The following is a 21,546-nucleotide window of genomic DNA, read 5'->3' as shown; positions in this document are numbered from 1 at the left end:
GTAGAGGAGGGGTAAGGTACCTACTAGACAGGTGTTGTAGCTGGTAGAGTACCTACTAGACAGGTGTTGTAGCTGGTAGAGGTAGAGGAGGGGTAAGGTACCTACTAGACAGGTGTTGTAGCTGGTAGAGGTAGAGGAGGGGTAAGGTACCTACTAGACAGGTGTTGTAGCTGGTAGAGGTAGAGGAGGGGTAAGGTACCTACTAGACAGGTGTTGTAGCTGGTAGAGGTAGCTGGTAGAGGTAGAGGAGGGGTAAGGTACCTACTAGACAGGTGTTGTAGCTGGTAGAGGTAGCTGGGAGGTAGAGGGGGTAAGGTACCTACTAGACAGGTGTTGTAGCTGGTAGAGGTAGAGGAGGGGTAAGGTACCTACTAGACAGGTGTTGTAGAGGTAGAGGAGGGGTAAGGTACCTACTAGACAGGTGTTGTAGCTGGTAGAGGTAGAGAAGGGGGTAAGGTACCTACTAGACAGGTGTTGTAGCTGGTAGAGGTAGAGGAGGGGTAAGGTACCTACTCAACAGGTGTTGTAGAGGTAGAGGAGGGGTTAAGGTACCTACTAGACAGGTGTTGTAGCTGGTAGAGGTAGAGGAGGGGGTAAGGTACCTACTAGACATGTGTTGTAGCTGGTAGAGGTAGAGGAGGGGTAAGGTACCTACTAGACAGGTGTTGTAGCTGGTAGAGGAGGGGGTAAGGTACGTACGGGCCAAGTGTCGTGGTTGGTAGGGGATCATCTGGCTGGTGTCAGGTTTGGGGTACTCTGGTTTGCGGTCGGCCTCGTCCTTTTGCGTGGGAGCCGATGGAGTCACCACCGTCTCTGTCTGGAGCAACGCCGCCAGTTTGGCACGGGACACATCCTGCACACACACAGGTTTAAAATCATAGAATTCTAAACAGATATCCTTTACCCACATGATTGAAGAGTTGAACAAGAGCGAAACACACAAATGGTCCAGTTGTTTCATAGCCATAGATCTATTCTATTGAAGTCTTCAACAGGTGAAGAGGCCATAGCAGTCAGAATCATCTTCCTGTGTAAATGAAGCTGTAGAAATGACCAGTTGTACAGACCTTGTATCCGAGGGCTTTGAGCTCGCTGGCAGAACAGGGGTACAGGTCCATGAACTTGTATCTGTCCACCAGCAGGGCTGTCTCCTTGCCTTCGTACTCATCCTTGAAGGCCGTGAAACGCCTGCGCTCCACCTTCAGGATACTGGCCAGGTCCCCGATGTTACTCTCAAAGGCCAAGAAACGTGCCCAGATCTCACTGAGGGAGAGGTGTTGACAAACACACTGGTCCGTTAATAACACAATAACAGACAGATATCATGTGGATGTTCGATAATAACACAATAACAGACAGATATCATGTGGCTGTTCTATAATAGCACAACAGACAGATCTAATGTGTCTGTTCTATAATAACACAACAACGGACAGGTCTAATGTGGCTGTTCTATAATAACAATAACAGACAGATCTAACGTGTGTGTGTGTGTGTGTGTTCTATAATAACAATAACAGACAGGTCTAATGTGGCTGTTCTATAATAACAATAACAGACAGATCTAACATGTGTGTGTGTGTTCTATAATAACAATAACAGACAGATCTAATGTAGGTTTTCTATAATAAAACAATAACAGACAGATCTAATGTGGGTGTTCCATAATAAAACAATAACAGACAGATCTAACGTGTGCGTGTCTGTTCTATAATAACAATAACAGACAGATCTAATGTGGGTGTTCTATAATAAAACAATAACAGACAGATCTAATGTGGGTGTTCCATAATAAAACAATAACAGACAGATCTAATGTGGGTGTTGTAGGAACATAATTCCTCATACCCAGACTTCTCTGGCGACAGGCTTCCCGAGGTGAGAACACGCTCAAACAAAACTCTGGTGTTGTTGTCCTCTGGAGGGCGGTAGAGAAAGAGGTGAGGCCTTCAAACTCATGAATCTACCACAATGTTTCAGATAATGCCTCAGAATCCGTCTCCTAATTGACAGCATAACACTATCTAACACTGAACAAACATATAAAGTTTACATGTAGTGTTGGTCCCATGTTTCATCCACACAAAAAGCTTATTTCTCTCAAATGTTGTGCACATTTGTTTACATCTGTTAGTGAGCATTTCTTCTTTGCCAAGAAAATCCATCCACCTGACGTGTGGCATATCAAGAAGCTGATTAATATAGGATCAGACCTTTTTTCCCCAAAATTTTGCCTAAAATGACATAGCCAAATCTAACTGACTATAGCTCAAGACCTGAAGCAAGGATATGCATATTCTTGATACCATTTGAAAAGAAACACTGAAGTTTGTGGAAATGTGAAATTAATGTAGGAGAATAACACATTAGATCTGGTAAAATATAATACAAAAAAACATGCTGTTAGAAGGCCAAAATATGAGAAAGTGAATAAGAGAAAGGCCAAAATATGACTTCGAAATCTAAGCGCAATAGATTTTGGCCACTAGAGGCAGCAGTGTATGTGCAACGTTTAAGACTGATCCAAAGAACCATTGCATTTCTGTTCAAAATGTTGTATCAAGACTGCCCAAATGTGCCTAATTGGTTTGTTAATACTAATATTATTTCACTGTAATAGCTACTGAAAATTGGACAGTGCAGTTAGATTAAAAAGAATTTAAGCTTTCTGCCAATATCACATATGTCTTTGTCCTGGGAAATTTTCTTGTTACTTACAACCTCATGCTAATCACATTAGTCTACGTTAGCTCAACCGTCCCGCAGGGCGAACACCGACCCTGTAGGAGGTTTTAAATAGCATGATCATTACACAGGTGCACCTTGTGCTGGGGACAATAACAGGCCACTGTAAAATATACAATTATGTCACACAACACAATGCCACAGGTGTTTGAAGTTGAGGGGGCATTAAATTAGCATGCTGACTACAGGAATGTCCATCAGAGGTGTTGCCAGAGAATTTAATGTTAAGTCACCTCCAATAACATTTTAGAGAATTTGGCAACATGTCCAATAGGCCTCACAATCACAGACCACGTGCATGGCGTGGTGTGGGCGAGCGGTTTGCTGATGTCAACGTTGTGAACAGAGTGCCCCATGGTGGTTGTGGGGTTATGGTTTGGGCAGGCATTAGCTACGGACAATGAACATAACTGCATTTTATCGATGGCAATATGAACGCACAGATATACCGTGATGAAATCCTGGGGCCCATTGTCGTGCCATTAATCCGCAGCAATCACCTCATATTTCAGCATGATAATGCACGACACCATGGCGCAAGGATCTGTACACAATTCCTGGAAGCTGAAAATGTCTCAGTTCTTCCATGGCCTGCATATTCACCAGACATGTCACCCATTGAGCATGTTTGGGATGTTCTGGATCAACGTGTACGACAGCATGTTCCTGTTCCCATCAAAATCCAGCAACTTGCTCAGCCAATGAAGAGGAGTGGGACAACAGTTTACCAGCCACAATCAACAGCCTGAACAATTCTATGCGAAGGAGACTGCATGAGGCAAATGGTGGTCACACCAGATACTGGTTTTCTGATCCATGCCCCCACCTTTGGTTTTTAAGCGATCTGTGACCAACAGATGCATATCTGTATTCCCAGTCATGTAAAATCTATAGATTAGGGCCTAATTTATTTATTTAAATTGACTGATTTCCTTATATTAAAACTGTAACTTAGCTATACTCGGCCTGGTCTCAGGATGGTAAGTTGGTGGTTGAAGATATCCCTCTAGTGGTGTGGGGGCTGTGCTTTGGCAGTGGGTGGAGTTATATCTTACCTGTTTGGGGTGTCTCCCCTCCTGTCTCAGCCTCCAGTATTTATGCTGCAATAGTTTGTATGTCAGGGGGCTAGGGTCAGTCTGTTATATCTGGAGTACTTCTCCTGTCCTATCCGGTGTCCTGTGTGAATTTAAATATGCTACTCTAATTCTCTTTCTTGGAGGACCTAGGCCCTAGGACCATGCCTCAGGACTACCTGGCATGATGACTCCTTGCAGTCCCCAGTACACATGGCTGTACTGCTGCTCCAGTTTCAACTGTTCTGCCTGTGATTATTATTATTTGACCATGCTGGTCAATTATGAACATCCTGGCCATATTCTGTTATAATCTCCACCCGGCACAGCCAGAAGACGACTGGCCACCCCACATAGCCTGGTTCCTCTCTAGGTTTCTTCCTAGGTTTTGGCCTTTCTAGGGAGTTTTTCCGAGCCACTGTGCTTCTACACCTGCATTGCTTGCTGTTTGGGGTTTTAGGCTGGGTTTCTGTACAGCACTTTGAGATATCAGCTGATGTACGAAGGGCTATATGAACACATTTGACTTGACTAAAATCTTGGATGTTGGATTTATATTGTTGTTCAGTATATAGACGTCAATGAAATAAAGAAACACACACCGGCATCTATAGACCTCTGCCTGGGTTTGATCTAGTTTGACTATATGAGTAATTGATAGAGGATGTCACTGGGTCCATGTCATAGAGAGAATAGGATCCGCATGTTGAACAAATACACTGATATTAGATCCCCTGTCGTCTTCAATACCATCGCTTAACAACTATACAATCTCAATGACTGTTGCCATGGCAGCTACCCGTGGTTGTATTATTGTTACACAAGAGGGTGAATGACAAGTCTCAATAAATGAATCCGTCACTTGTCACTTACCATTAAGGTGTGAGAGGTAATCGATGTATGCAAGTATATACTCTGGAATGTCTCCATATTTCTTCAAGCCCAGTTCAAATATCTTAAAGGCCACTGATTTGTCCTGTGAGGGAAGGTAACGGAAGACCAGTCAAACATTGAGACACAGAATGTTTCCCCTTATATTCTCTTTGCACTGTTGGCATGGGTGTCAGGCTAAGGCCAGAGAGACACAGGAACACAGATTAAATCATATATGCATTCATCAATTATCAGTTTTTGTCCGTCAAACGCTATTTTCAAGTCGACTGTTTTCGGTTCTCCATCATCCGTCAACCGATGACTCCGTCCCATTGCCTCAATTTTCCGTAGCCTACGTATACCCACCTTACTGCAGTAGTACTCCATCAGTGCTGCAGTCACGTAGACGTGGTGACGCGTGCGCATGTCCTCCCGGGCCTTCTTAAAGATGATGCGGCCTGACTTGATGCCCTCGGCCCGCCGGCCAAACTTCATGTACTGGATGTAGACCAGCGTGGGGTCGATGTCCTCGATGGCCAGCAGACGGTTGTAGATGCTGTGGACCTTCTCATGCTTCAATCGACTCTGAAAAGAGGAGAGATGTGGATTAGCTCATTCCTCAATTAAATGCCTGTCAAACATTTCCTGGACCTCTATTCAACATTCATTTATACTGGTTCACACTCCACAACTTTACTCAACACAAGGATTCCTCCGGAATAATCCAATTAATTAATCTTAATAGGAACGAGACGAGACAAATTAATAAGTCTGCAGTGAAAGATGCACTAATCATTTATGGATGACAGTCAATTATACATTTCCTTGGCAACCCTTGACATCTTCATATTATGACCTCATGTTTTGGCAAGTGTTCCGTGACAGATGATTGGTGTTTGTGCAGCTCACCTCCTCGTAGTCAGCGAATGAGAAGTACAGCAGCATGTTCTTCTTCAGTAGAGTACCGATGGCGCGCTCGTAGATGTTAGCTGCTTCGTCACTGAACACCTTAGAGTTGTTCATGTCCTGAGGAGCGGAAGAAAGGGTTCAAGTCTGGCATTTAAAAACCAAACCAACAGTAAGGTCTAAAATAACAAACTTATCTTTCAAAATATGGAGGAAACCCTGTTCCAATTAGGACACATTGTGCCATCAGTGGCCTCTCTTACCCCCTTCTCTGCCAGTAGTTTACTGGACTGGTCCAGATACTGGGCAGCCTCATACCACACATCAGGGTGATGACCCAGCACCAACAGACACTGCTCATAGGCAAACATCACTGCAACACAGAGCACAATTACAACGTTAGGGCTGCAATGCTAGCAAAACCTCTAGGCAACACTGGATTTCGATCAACTTTTTTTTCAAGTTCACACACCACCAGGAATCACTGTTCCTCCCACCACACACACACCACCACTAGCTACTGTGGGGCAAAAATGTATTTAGTCAGCCACCAATTGTGCAAGTTCTCCCACTTAAAAAGATGAGGCCTGTAATTTTCATCATAGGTACACTTCAACTGTGACAGACAAAAATGAGAAGAAAAAAAATCCAGAAAATCATATTGTAGGATTTTTAATGAATTTATTTGCAAATTATGGTGGAAAATAAGTATTTGGTCACCTACAAACAAGCAAGATTTCTGGCTCTCACAGACCTGTAACTTCCTCTTTAAGAGGCTCCTCTGTCCTCCTCTCGTTACCTGTATTAATGGCACCTGTTTGAACTTGTTATCAGTATAAAAGACACCTGTCCACAACCTCAAACAGTCGCACTCCAAACTCCACTATGGCCAAGACCAATGAGCTATCAAAGGACACCAGAAACAAAATTGTAGACCTGCACCAGGGTGGGAAGACTGAATCTGCAAAAGTTAAGCAGCTTGGTTTGAAGAAATCAACTGTGGGAGCAATTATTAGGAAATGGAAGACATACAAGACCACTGATAATCTCTTGATCTGGGGCTCCACGCAAGATCTCACCCCGTGGGATCAAAATGATCACAAGAACGGTGAGCAAAAATCCCAGAACCACACGGGGGACCTAGTGAATGACCTGCAGAGAGCTGGGACCAAAGTAACAAAGCCTACCATCAGTAACACACTACGCCGCCAGGACTCAAATCCTGCAGTGCCAGACATGTCCCCCTGCTTAAGCCCATACATGTTCACGCACGTCTGAAGTTTGCTAGAGAGCATTTGGATGATCCAGAAGAAGATTGGGAGAATTTCATCTGACCATATGACACCAAAATAGAACTTTTTGGTAAAAACTCAACTCGTCGTGTTTGGAGGACTAAGAATGCTGAGTTGCATCCAAAGAACACCAGACCTATTGTGAAGCATGGGGGTGGAAACATCATGCTTTGGGGCTGTTTTCTGCAAAGGGACCAGGACGACTGATCCGTGTAAAGGAAAGAATGAATGGGGCCATGTATCGTGAGATTTTGAGTGAAAACCTCCTTCCATCAGCAAGGGCATTGAAGATGAAACGTGGCTGGGTCTTTCAGCATGATTTTGCAAATAAATTAATTAAAAATCCTACAATGTGATTTTCTGGATTTTTTTTCTTCTCATTTTTGTCTGTCATAGTTGAAGTGTACCTATGATCAAAATTACAGGCCTCTCATCTTTTTAAGTGGGAGAACTTGCACAATTGGTGGCTGACTAAATACTTTTTTGCCCCACTGTATATGAATCACCACCACCACGAGCTACATGAATCACTGTTCCCCCCACCACCACGAGCTATATGAATCACTGTTCCCCCCACCACCACGAGCTGTATGAATCACTGTTCCCCCCACCACCACTAGCTGTATGAATCACTGTTCCCCCCACCACCACTAGCTATATGAATCACTGTTCCCCCCCACCACCACTAGCTATATGAATCACTGTTCCCCTCCCCCACCACCACTAGCTATATGAATCACTGTCCCCCACCACCACTAGCTATATGAATCACCTCCCCCACCACCACACTATATGAATAGCTGTATGAATCACTGTTCCCCCCCCCCACCACCACTAAATGAATCACTGCTCCCCACCACCACTAGCTATATGAATCACTGTTCCCCCCCCCACCACCAGCTATATGAATCACTGTTCCCCTCCCCCACCACCACTAGCTATATGAATCACTGTTCCCCCCCCCACCACCACTAGCTGTATGAATCACTGTTCCCCTCCCCCACCACCACTAGCTATATGAATCACTGTTCCCCTAGCTATATGAATCACTGTTCCCCCCACCACCACCACTAGAATCACTATATGAATCACTGTTTCCCCCACCACCACTAGCTATATGAATCACTGTCCCCCCCCCACCACCAGCTATATGAATCACTCCCCCCACCACCACTATATGAATCACTGTTCCCCCCCCCCACCACCACTAGCTGAATATGAATCACTGTTCCCCTCCACCACCACCAGCTATATGAATCACTGTTCCCCCCACCACCACTAGCTGTATGAATCACTGTTCCCCCCCCACCACCCACTATATGAATAGCTAGTATGAATCACTGTCCCCCCCCCCACCACCACTAGCTGTATGAATCACTGTTCCCCCCCCCCACCACCACTAGCTGTCCCCCCACCACCACTAGCTATATGAATCATGAATCACTGTTCCCCCCCCACCACCACTGTATGAATCACTGTTCCCCCCACCACTAGCTAGTATGAATCATCACTGTTCACCCCCCACCACCACTAGCTGTATGAATCACTGTTCCCCCCCCACCACCACTCAGCTAGTATGAATCACTGTTCCCCCACCACCACTAGCTATATGAATCACTGTTCCCCCCACCACCACACTAGCTGCTATATGAATCACTGTTCCCCCCACCACCACTAGCTATATGAATCACTGTTCCCCCCACCACCACTAGCTATATGAATCACTGTTCCCCCCACCACCACTAGCTATATGAATCACTGTTCCCCCCACCACCACTAGCTATATGACTCACTGTTCCCCCCACCACCACTAGCTATATGAATCACTGTTCCCCCCACCACCACTAGCTATATGAATCACTGAATCACTAGCTATATTCACCCCCCACCACCACTAGCTATATGAATCACTGTTCCCCCCCCCACCACCTATATGACTCAGTTCCCCCCACCACCACTAGCTATATGAATCACTGTTCCCCCCACCACCACTAGCTATATGAATCACTGTTCCCCCCACCACCACTAGCTATATTCACCCCCCACCACCACTAGCTATATGAATCACTGTTCCCCCCACCACCACTAGCTATATTCACTGTTCCCCCCACCACCACTAGCTGATATGAATCACTGCTATATTCACCCCCCACCACCACTAGCTATATGAATCACTGTTGAATCACTGTTCCCCCACCACCACTAGCTATATGAATCACCCCCACCACCACTAGCTATATGAATCACTGTTCCCCCCACCACCACTAGCTATATGAATCACTGTTCCCCCCACCACCACTAGCTATATGAATCACTGTTCCCCCCACCACCACTAGCTATATGAATCACTGTTCCCCCCCCACCACCAGCTATATGAATCAGTTCCCCCCACCACCACTAGCTATATGAATCACTGTTCCCCCCACCACCACTAGCTATATGAATCACTGTTCCCCCCACCACCACTAGCTATATGAATCACTGTTCCCCCCACCACCACTAGCTATATGAATCACTGTTCCCCCCCCACCACCACTAGCTATATGAATCACTGTTCCCCCCCCACCACCACTAGCTATATGAATCAATGTTCCCCCCACCACCACTAGCTATATTCACCCCCCCACCACCACTAGCTATATGAATCACTGTTCTCCCCACCACCACTAGCCCCCCACCACCACTAGCTATATGAATCACTGTTCCCCCCACCACCACTAGCTATATGAATCACCCCCACCACCACTAGCTATATGAATCACTGTTCCCCCCACCACCACTAGCTATATGAATCACTGTTCCCCCCCCACCACCACTAGCTATATGAATCACTGTTAGCTATATGAATCACCCCCCACCACCACTAGCTATATGAATCACTGTTCCCCCCACCACCACTAGCTATATGAATCACTGTTCCCCCACCACCACTAGCTATATGAATCACTGTTGAATCACTGTTCCCCCCACCACCACTAGCTATATGAATCACTGTCACTGTCTCCCCCCACCACCACTAGCTATATGAATCACCCCCCCCACCACCACTAGCTATATGAATCACTGTTCCCCCCACCACCACTAGCTATATGAATCACTGTTCCCCCCACCACCACTAGCTATATGAATCACTGTTCCCCCCACCACCACTAGCTATATGAATCACTGTTTCCCCCCACCACCACTAGCTATATGAATCACTGTTCCCCCCCCACCACCACTGTTAGCTATATGAATCACTGTTCCCCCACCACCACTAGCTATATGAATCACTGTTCTCCCCACCACCACTAGCTATATGAATCACTGTTCCCCTCCCCCACCACCACTAGCTATATGAATCACTGTTCCCCTCCCCCACCACCACTAGCTATATGAATCAATGTTCCCCCCACCACCACTAGCTATATGAATCACTGTTCCCCCCACCACCACTAGCTATATGAATCAGCTATATGAATGTTCCCCCCACCCCTAGCTATATGAATCACTGTTCCCCCCACCACCACTAGCTATATGAATCACTGTTCCCCCACCACCACTAGCTATATGAATCACGTTCCCCTCCCCCACCAGCTATATGAATCACTGTTCCCCCCACCACACCTCTCTTAGTGATGAGTGTCTGGTCCTCTGTGCGGAGCGGGTTGCTCTTCTCCCATTGGATGTACTTCTTCCACATCTCCACCTGCACCGCCTCCTGGGGGGAGTTCTGTGGGGGCACCGAGGGGGCGTTCCTATCCAGACCCTTCATCACAGTCTCATATTCCTGAAGAGACAGTTTAACATCAGCTCACAATCATTAAATCATCTACCAGACAGTATGAATCTGTTTCCCTCATCATAGTGTGTTTGTGTGTGTCAGTACCTTACCTTGGCCACTCTCCTAGCGTTCATGTAGTCTCTGCTGCGGTCCTCAATCATCTTCTTGGCCAGATGTACGTTAATGCCCTGTTTGTACAACACCAGGCTTCTTAGACCAATGACACACGAAAACAATGTTCTGCTACTCCTCATGTGGTTCCTTATTCAGCCCTCCATGGGGGTCATAGGTCTTACCTCCTCATACTTGCTGTAGTCTCTCCAGAGCTGCTCGATGTTGATCATGGGGTTCACACAGCCCCTCTGGTAGACCCTGCGCACCGCCGTGATTCGCTGGTTTTCAGCGTATGAACCAACCGCCTCACTGGAAGGACACAAGGCCTGGGAATTAGGGACTTCGAGTACTTTTTAATGAACGAAAACAAAGTGTTGTGTTAAGAGCAGTACTTACACTCCTTTGAGGAAGTTGATGTAGTCCACCCATATCTGAGGGGAGAGCAGAAGAATTAGAAATCATGGCTTGGAAAGCCATTTCAGATCGCACATTTTCAACCAACTTGTTTTAACATTTAATTGTCAATATGCTTTGATTTACCTGGTAGGACATGATCTCCATGCCGATTTTATCCAGCGCAAAGTCATACGCCTGCGCCATCTTCTCTCTGGTGATGGTCAAGCAGGGCTGGGTTAGGACTTGTGTTACATCACAATATCAAGATACGCACTGGGAACATTTGTCAAAATAGGGTGTTATCACTGTGAAATGCATTGCTGAATGGTTAAGATTGTGTGTGAGCACACGAAGAGCCCGTCCCCCTCCAACTCCTTTCCTGGGTAACAGGTGAACCTACTTGTAGCTGGGGAGCTTTCCTTTCGTCTCTCGGACGTAGGAGAGGTAGCATTTCCACAGGTCGATGTGCAGCACTTTCATCAGACATCTCTGAAACAACTACAGCAGGAGGGAAGGGCCTCGTTTCAGTTTCACCTATTCAAAAATATGTCTACTGAAAATTAACGCTTCAGACAACAGTGTGCACTCAATCATTCCCCAATGTCATACTGAGAAATAGATACGCTGGGTGATTTGTAGTGTTTGTTTCCATGTATAAAAGGGGAAGTAGGGGTTTCCCTCTAGGGAGGGCTGCCTAATAGAAAGTGACCTAAAGCCTACCCTGGCAGGAGAACCAGCGGAACAGAGCTCACTGACAAACAGCAGCCACACTGTACCACAGCTGGAGAAATAAACAGCAGTGTACACAAGGGCTTTGCAACACGCTGCTGCTATTAAAGACGGAACCCACCTTGGTGAAAATGAGAGAACTACTTTTCCTTTCAGTTTCAGGGGATGGTTAATAGACAGTACCAACACAGTAAAAACATCTGCACCAGACAGAAAAGTTTGAGCTGCTAAGTGTGTAGTGTTGCCTGGGGGTTATCAAAACATGTTCTGTGACTTTAACAAGTGGCAATAAACAATGATTTTCCACTCCTGTGAAGTGTAGATTTACTGTTGTACTGCAGTAAAGCATGCAGCTACATTTTATGGGTTTGGCTTGATCCTTGATATATTAGAGGTTACTTAAATGGCTTCTTCAGTTGTTAAGGGCAACACTGGATGAGTCAGAACCATGTTGTTTTCCATCCAGTGACAGGGAGGTGGAACCTCCCTTAGAATCAACCAACCATGGCAGTCTGAGTCCCCTGTAAGGCCAATGGGAGGGGACTTTGGTATGATTGGCACTCACCTTTTCTACCTTGTCATAGTTTTTTGCCTTGATCTGTGGACAGAGTGTAAACGAAGTGTTAATTCAACAGGCAGGTGTTTCCATTGTATATATGGACAAACAGGCATGCATGCAAACTCCCTCTGACACACACATACAATCCCTTTCAGATCAACAAAGTGAATTTCACACAAGAAAGACCATTTCAAGATCAATTTTGTAAGATATGGGGTTTATTCTCATTGCACATCATGGACCATACACGAGTCACATGATCAAGCGGTTGTAAGAAAAATGGGTTTTGATGTCTAGACATTGTTCCATGGGGTAAAGAACACATTTTCCCATTTGTGAATACCCACCCTTCCCAAATAAATAAAATAGACTTAAACATATAAGTTCAATAAAAATTATAAAATTGACATTTTCATCAGCATTTAAAAAACAATCATATTAGCCCCTTCACTACACTGGAAAAGACCACGCTCGTGCCAATCACTAAACATGTTACTGACAGTCAGCCTGGCCAGACATCAAGGTGACTCATTGGCTGACAGTGGCAGGAGAGAGTCTCCACACTGGCAGGCAGCTGATGTTGGGTGGGAGAGGGAGTCCTCAATCAGTTCTGTCCCTACTGCAAGCCCTGTGGACTTCCAACTCTCCCTCTACCAAGGCCTGCCAGCATAGACCAGTGTCAACTAAGCATAATGAGAAACATCAATCTTTACTGGAGCTACTGGTCGGCCTGGCCCTGACAAAAGGCCTGTGACAGGCACAGGACTCCCAATGCAGCAGCCGAGCAGCATGTCCTGTACTGTAGGCCTTTTGCTGTTGCAATTGCAAGGCTAGTAGCCCGTAAAAATTGGACGACACAACACACAGTAACAAGAAACATTTAGATGTTTGAATGTGAGAATACATTTGAACTTGGAATGAATCCTGCCTCAATAATTCTCCATCTGCTTCTTTCCCTCATCGATTCTAAGAGCAATACAGCGGAATGTCACTAAGCCCACAGGTTGGCTTTCAGCTTGTTGTGCAATCCACTTAACACAATCATTGATTAGAGGGGCTCTCAAATAATCTGTCAACGTTAAATATTGCCTAGGCCTCGAAGTGTATTGCTTGAATAGAAGTACTTTTCAGGAATAACAATACGCAGCGCAAGAAAATAACACATTCAATATGTTTACATCTACAGTTGGGAAGTATTATTGCAAGATTACGAACAATTTCACATTTGTTCAAAAAGTCAGATCCTAAAGAGAACTAGGCCTATGTCAAATGTAGCCTATGGAAGTGTGTTAGACATGAAAAATAACACTAGTTTTACACAGACAACATGGAACAAGATTGGTAAACAATGATTTATTGAAGTAAATCACGAGATAAATCAACATAAAAATACACAGAAGACGTAACCCCAGCCGTGACAGCTGCAGGCATAGAGAAGTACTTCCCGTGACATGAGTGACATCGCTTTAGGTAGGCCACATAGACAAAATCTCACCTCGAGGGCAGACACGCACACCCACACAATCTGTAGCCAGCAAACATTGTTTATGCTTTAGCATTCACTAACAATAGTTTTAGCGTCTCACACAGTTATCCTAGCTACAACATGAGAACCAGAAGACACAAGAGAGACATAAGTTCTTAAACACTTTGTTCCATTTCGGTGCAGGCAAACCAGGCGAGTGGGGAATTAAATATCAATCCATCCAATTGTCTACAATTGTTTAACTCTCAACCAAATAAAATACATTCTATTAGTAATACGGGCTTTTATCAGGAAGTCACAACAATCCAGGCTTAAAAACCCAAGCCCATCAACACAGAAATACTTCATTATGCAAATGTTTAACATGTCCATATAAATAGCTTCCACAACAGTCAAACCTACTCCAGTTCTTCATGCTACCATCAGTTCTCTATCAACTACGCATTCGCATTACAAGCACAACATCACTAGACCTACCACCTAACTCGCACTCAGCAGCCAACCCCAAAAAAAAAAAACATTAACGAGGAAGGTAACAGGCACAATTTCTATGTGGGATAATCAAGAGCACCGGGGCTAATGCATTCTTTAAAATGGGATTAGGTATGGGAATGTTTATGGGGAAAGGAGGTGGTTGTGAACTGGACTGCAGTAACCATCAACACCATAAAGAAAAAGATGCAATAAGTCACAGTAGAGAATTCTGGTCATTTGTTTTATTAAACAGTATGCAATTTAAAATCACTTTCAACAAACCGCAGGGTACAGTCAAATTGAGTACAACGCAACTTATGCATTTCCTTATTCTTGTGCATGCACAGATCAACCACTTGAGTTCACCAAGGTGAGTGAAACTGTGTTGAAACGAAGACAAAAACCACAAAGTGTGAAATGTGCCACAAAAGTTCAAATGTGACCCAGAACCAAGACAATGGTCCCCTAAGCTGTACCTGAACGTTGGTGTCCTGCGATGTGTGAATTCACAAGTAAAACACCTGAATTCCCAATACGGGACTGTTTCTGTATAGCTCTTTCACAAGCACACGTTATTTTCTTGAAAGGTTAGTGAAGAGGTTAGACATTCAAACGTATGATTCGTTCTCTACACATTAGATCCAAACTAGAATGTTGACGTAACCTTTTTCTATACTGCAGTAACAACTACCATATTATTTGACAGGTTGCGGTTAAGCTGAAAAATGAGTTATTTTTTTCCCAGGTTGCTCATGTTGAGGCAAATGAAACTGGGATAAAAAGACTGTGGCAAGCTCGATTAGACTGCAGTCTAGAAATAAATCAAAGGCTACCAAACTGGAAGGGGAAAAAACTATTGAAGTGTTTTAATGCAAATGACCAACTTTTAACTATGGTACATAGCTATAAACAAATGAAGTCAACAGGTGGTTGAACTTTTACAGAATGACCTACAGGCTGTGCTAAACGGTGTTGAATGACGCCATTCTAACAAGGGCAGCAGTGTATAGAATGGGAGAGCTTCTAGACTTAAAAACAATGTGCCCAACTCCTAACGGATGTGCACGGTGCAAATAACCCAGGGTCTAGTCTGATTGTCTGAACATTAGACAATCTGGTATCAATTAACCCTTAGACAAGGGGTGTCCAAACCCAATCTGTAGGGCAGCAGTATGTGCAGGCGTTTCCCCTCTAGTCCAGAACCAACACACATGGGTCACGTTCTGTAGGCACAATTAACAGGGAAAAAATGACTATCCAGATTCAACAACATGGAATCGGGTGTATTTGCACTGGGCTGGAACAAAAGCCTGCATACTGCCGGACCAAGATGGGACACCATGTACTAGTCTTTTCCTGTAGATGTGAAAGGAAGCTGTGGGTGTAAGAAGGGGGCTCCGTGAAGCATTACCTGTTCACATACTCCCACTCTATCCCTTCAGACCTACAAGAAGTAAGGCATGATTTTAAACTGGGCACATGAGTTGGTCTCCTCCCCAGACTTCTGTTCACCTGCTGTAGACAGCCCAGGACCCAGATGACTAGTTCGGATCAGAGCTGCGTGTAATGGGCATCAATTAATGAGGCTTGGTCAGTCATGCTTTTAACTCACACATACTTACCCACTTTATTCCCCTAAATAACTGGATTACAAGCATCCATTTGTATGTCTAAAACTAATGGCATACTCATGAAATGATGGCGCTTATCTTATGTAGGGATGGGGTTTAAGGCTCATCTAAGATGTAGGCAATATGGCGTGATAAGGGCCTGGGGCAGGAATGGGAGAAGGTACCATTTTAAAAGACATATTGGAGTCATGTGGATTCTTTGCTGGGTCAAAACCAGGGTGAACATCCGCCTACATAAACAGGGACCTACAATACTACAGCTTCCGTAGTAAATATAGGTCGCTTGTTGGGGGTAAGGTAGCATAACTGTGCTGGGGAAAAAATGTTAAGTTGAACACATTCACTCATACGGTTTATGATCAAAAACAAAAATGACCTCAAAGAAATGACACAGGAGGCAATAAATAGACACGACAAGTGAATAAAAGGCTAAAGCACTCCAATACCATTAAAAAGTTTTAATGCTGTTGCAGATCAAACATGCAACAAATGCACTTAACCCCATTTAAAGACGTGGAAAATAGTTGTTTTTTCTACTGAGGAACATACAGTCTGCGTCCTGAAAAATAAATGGTTAAGATAGTAACCTAAACCCCTCGTACTTTAAAAAACTACCATTGAGATGAAGTGGACCTATTTGTTGTGTGAAAGTCACATTGTTGATCCTGTTAGGATATGCACGCCCATGCACACATGTAGTTGTGAGAAATTGATAAAAATATTAACCTCCGCTTCAATGAATAGTTTCCAGAATCTGCCCGAGCTTGGGAACTGGGCCACAAGTCGTTCATACGTCTTCCTTGCTTTGTCTATTGGTTGGTTCTAAAAGGGTAGAATGCATTTACATGTACACTTGTTGACAAACAAGTTGAAACAGTCCTATATGACACATTTGTAATTTTTCTGTTTGATCCCCACCCACCACCCTCTTTAGCCCCACCCTCTCCCTCCCTTGACCCAATCGATTACCCCAGGTAAGAGGAATGCAACCCTGAGTCACTAAACCTGTGCTTCTCGAATCAGAATGCTCCATGCGTCAAGGTCATATGGGTTTTCTTCCAACTTCTTCTCTGCTTTCTTAACCTTCTCCGGGATATACTCAGCTGCCTGCAAGACATGAAAAGATGATTGGGGTTACAGACATGCATACACTGCAACAAGAGGTGGCTTTGGAAAACAAATCAATCAGGGTGCCAATATTAAAAACAATTTTAAGAGTACATTTTAGAAGATCTCGTTTATAATTGAACTACTACACTTGTTTCCAGTTTGGACAACTTTATTTAGCCACATAAGAAGCCGAGTAGGACAACGGCAGACACGAGGGAATGCTTGCTTGTTTGTTTACATGGTTAGCTAGTTGGCTACTAAGGTAGTTCGCTAATCATGTAAAACATGTTACACAATTGCACAACTTCTAACACCGCACCGTTAACTCCATAAGCTAGCTCTGTTTAAATGCAATTCAACGTGCACTCATTGCTGCATACGCTTGGGCTAGTTAGCTACCGTAACAAAAAAGCGCGGCCCAACTGCAACAGTAATGTTATCTAGGTAGCTAACTTCAGCTTGCAACGAAATTAACTAGTGTTTATTCTCAGCAACAGGCCAAAAGCTAACTAGCACACGCTAACTAGTCGTGTTAGCATGACGTTCAGACCATATCAGGTCGTGTTACCTGTACAAGCTAGCTAACGTTAGTTGGTCGACTGACATTAACTTCTGACCAAAATCATTGGCAGGTTACCTAGCTAGCACGTAATTAGCTTAGCCGCAGATCTCTCAAACATAATGCAACGTAATTGCGTAGTTTACTAAATATTTTCCCTGAAATATTGTCAATAGTGTGTGGTAGCTATGTAGAAAGCGCTTCAAATCCATAGATCCATATTAAACTGTATATATGGTGTAGGCCTAGCTAGCTAACATCAGTGAACCACCATGCAACACGAGTGAAAATGTAACGTAGCTAACTAGCAACCATTCGCTACAAACAACTGAAATGCTCTACCTGGTCGGCGGTTGCTTCCGTGGACATTACTGGTTACGTTTAGTTTACCTATATTACAAATTTCAACAGTATTTAAACATAGAAATATTGAATTAAAAACAGCTATATCGCATGACTGCACGACGACTCCAGTAGCTATGAACACAGACTGCCCACTGCTGTGACTAGCCGTTTTCTCAAAATGGCGTGGCTGAATGCTCACTTCCTTATGTTCTGGAGGATGTAGCCCCTACAGACAAAAATAAAATCACATTTGAGGTTGCTCTGTACAGCATTTGATTGTTTTATATATATGTATGGATGAGACCAATATTTAGAGCACAAAAAAGCAATTGAATTAACACATTTTAATCACTAATGTAATATATTTCATAGGATATCTGGGTCATTGAATTATTAACACATTTGAATCACGAATGTAATTACTCTCTTTGATCGTTATGACAAAAACAGTACATTATGAAGACAGGCTAAAACTGCTTCTCCAATAGAAAACGCCGATCACATTTGTCATGTCATGGCGACGTCAAATCAAAGGCATTCCTTCGATATAAAGTTGTTTATGACGAAAATTAAAACGTGTCAGTTTGTAAATTTCATGAATGTTGAGTAATAACATATTCAACCACTTAAAACATTGGTTCGATTATTGATTGTACCTTTAGATTTGGAGAAAATTAACAACTAAGGAATCATTTTTCACTTTTCTTATTGACTTCTCAATCTCCAAACTCCATCCTGGTCTGTTTTGCAAGCGTTCGCGGAAGTCTCGCGATGCGCCTCTTTTTATGTATTTATTATATATTTTTTATTAACAACAAATCAATACAAAATGTACAGGAGGGAACACAAGTATATATAGATTATATACAATGGACAATCGAGCTAGGGGGTACAATATCACATTACAATTACACAAGGACCTTAAGGGACATACATACACTTGCAATTCTAACAACTTTTTTGTTAGTAGAGTATTTAACTGTCTTAAAATACAGTTACATTTCTTTTTGTGGGGAAGAAAATGTTTTTTGTTTGTTTGTAAATTTACATTTGTGTATATGAAATTTGGCCAAAAGAATAATGAAATGAATTACATAAAAATGTTTCAGCTTTTTTCTACCATATGTAAAGAATCCAAGCAGTACATCTGTACATCAGTACATGTGTTCAATTATAAATCTACTGATGTCTTGCCACAGTTTTCTTACATTAATAAAATGACAAAAAAGATGTAACACTGTTTTCGGGTGGTCATTACAAAGGAGCAATTTGAGTTGATGTTTTCCTTAAACTTCTTCATATAGTGGTTGGCAGGATAATATTTATGAATAATTTCAAAGGAAACTTCCTTAATTTTGTTAACAAGTAGGTAAGTGTGTGGCAACATCCAAACTTTTTTCCAACATATATGATCAATAAATCCATTCCAATAAGGCATGACATAAGGTATACAACATCCTGCTGAAACAAGGATCGTATCGCTCTGTTGTTGAATGGACCATAAGATAAACAAATCTTTCCTACTGATGAGTCAACAGGGTCAATAGAAGGTGGGCTCTGAGGGTCAGGTCTTGACACGTTTCTGAATAACAGAGCAACACCTGAGGGAATGGCATCTAAAACAATTGCAAAATCTTTAGGTGTTACAGGGACCTTGTAAAGTGACAAGAATTCTTTATAACTGAGTAAAAGACCAAACTCCATCCTGGTCTGTTTGGTCTGTTTTGCAAGCGTTCTGGAAGTCTCGCGATGCGCCTCTAGGTTTATAAACGCCGTGGCTGTGACGTCTGGGTCCGAAAATGGTCGGCATAGCTAGTTGTTGTAATATATTTATAATATTGTAACGACCCTGGGTTTATAAGCGCGGAAATCGACTCTGCGGAATGCCGCATGAGCATGCTTTTGCGCGCCGGACCTCGGGCTCGAAGACCTGCTCCCCGCTGTTTCATTACACTGGTGTCAGAAGTGATCGGACCTTGCATCCACGACAGTGAGTGTGCTTGGCCGGTGAGCGCGTTCCTGTAAGACGTAGAGTCGCAAGCTAGCGCGAGGACGCGCTCTTTGAAAGGAGCGCGTAGTGTTACGACCCTGGGTTTATAAGCGCGGAAATCGACACTGCCGCATGAGCTTGCTTTTGCGGCACAGTCGATAGCGCGCCGGACCAAGGACTCGAAGGTCGAGGGTTCGAGACCTGCTCCCTGCTGTTTCATTACGATATAAAAAAAACATGAGCTGACGCACATCCAAAATAATAGTTTGTGTGGATCTGCTGACAAACGGCGAATAAACTTTAAACTATCAAGACAAAGAATGTCGCACACTCCATGTATAATCTCCCAGCAATTTAATGGGTATTTACAAACGTTTCGGCATCACTGTGCCTGAAATACCCATTAAATGCATCACACATTATTATCACAACTATTATTCTGGGTGTGCGTCAGCTCGTTTTTTTTAATGTAATATATTTTTAAGACAGCAGAGGGGGACAGAATGCACATCAACACTATGACTAAATAAACAGACCATATTAACCGAGCACAGAGCTCATCATCCGTACACGTTCTGCTATAATAGTAATAAAAAAAGCATTATCTGCTGTAATTTGCACTCACTGCAGGCATTGCAATGTTCACTTTAGGAATGATTAACGAGAGCAGGTCCTTTGGTTTGACTACAGGGTGTGAGACGACTGACTCATACTTCACGTTTAACGGCCATGTCAACTGCAAGACAGTATATGTGAAGGAGATCCTTTTTTAGGCCTATACACAACATAGACCAACACCAAACAGCTGGTCAGGCCATTATGGTACAGACTTCCCACTCAATCCAGGTCTATGCAGATTTACCTTTTCTTTAAAAAGAACATTTATTTGCCTTTGATATTTTATCTTGGCAAGGTTGGGGAGTGACTGTTTACATAATCAGTTACATTTAAACCTATTACAGAAAACTGTAACTAATCAGATTTGTTACCAGCAAACATATTGTATTCAGATTACAGATACTTTTGAAAAACTAAGACTGGGGAGCTAAAGCCGCTGAACAGCTGGATGCAAGGGCTTATACAGGGCAGCGAGAGGGGAACCCTACAACCCTCCTCACACCTGTTGCCTTTACCAGCTGAGGCCACTGGCTGAGCCAAGCCAGGCCTAGAGTTTGGTTTGTCCCCAACGGTGGGGCTGGAGGCAGGGACAGGAGCTGTCACTGCCAGAGATGGGGGCTGGGATTGACAGTTGCCTCTTGTTGGATTAGGTTGCAGTTGGCCACCTCAGACAGTGAGGACTCTCTTTGTCAGGCTGGTGCCTCCAGGCTGTTTGTGGATGTGCTGTGTATTTGCTTGTCACTCTCAGGAAGAAGAAAAAAGTATCTGCAAGATTCCACTTTGTCTTCAGAACATTTCTAATAACTGCTTTGGGTGGTCTTTGTGGAACTCTGCATCATGACTGCGTGGTTGACATGAATGTTCTGAATTTCTGAAGAAACTG

General features: G+C 43.7%; 1 protein-coding gene across 1 annotated transcript; it reads right to left on the bottom strand.

Annotated features, from left to right (window-relative positions):
* Positions 1-448: 448 nt before the first annotated feature.
* On the bottom strand, positions 449-18,266 carry cstf3 (cleavage stimulation factor, 3' pre-RNA, subunit 3). Its single transcript, XM_064988278.1, has 17 exons — positions 18,053-18,266; positions 17,047-17,148; positions 16,768-16,863; positions 12,457-12,489; positions 11,563-11,660; positions 11,307-11,373; positions 11,163-11,197; positions 10,949-11,075; positions 10,763-10,840; positions 10,496-10,658; positions 5,861-5,970; positions 5,601-5,717; positions 5,058-5,276; positions 4,692-4,794; positions 1,849-1,918; positions 1,068-1,263; positions 449-853 (listed from the first exon to the last, which is right to left on the bottom strand). Exons 1-17 carry the CDS (start codon positions 18,077-18,079, stop codon positions 464-466), a joined length of 2,031 nt encoding a protein of 676 aa, XP_064844350.1. The 5' UTR covers positions 18,080-18,266; the 3' UTR covers positions 449-463.
* Positions 18,267-21,546: the final 3,280 nt, after the last annotated feature.

This window comes from Oncorhynchus masou, chromosome 2 (assembly GCF_036934945.1).
Source record: "Oncorhynchus masou masou isolate Uvic2021 chromosome 2, UVic_Omas_1.1, whole genome shotgun sequence".
NCBI lineage: Eukaryota > Metazoa > Chordata > Actinopteri > Salmoniformes > Salmonidae > Oncorhynchus > Oncorhynchus masou.
This window is presented reverse-complemented; position numbering and strand designations above follow the sequence as displayed.

What these genes read in the sequence shown, in the direction of transcription:
- cstf3 (XM_064988278.1), bottom strand. Translation starts at nt 18,079, where the DNA reads ATGTCCACGGAAGCAACCGCCGACCAG. An exon ending in AACTATTCATTGAAGCGGAG is followed by an intron (nt 12,490 to 16,767) that starts GTTAATATTTTT and finishes CTCTGTCCACAG; the next exon opens with ATCAAGGCAAAAAACTATGA. An exon ending in TGGAGTACTACTGCAGTAAG is followed by an intron (nt 4,795 to 5,057) that starts GTGGGTATACGT and finishes CTTCCCTCACAG; the next exon opens with GACAAATCAGTGGCCTTTAA.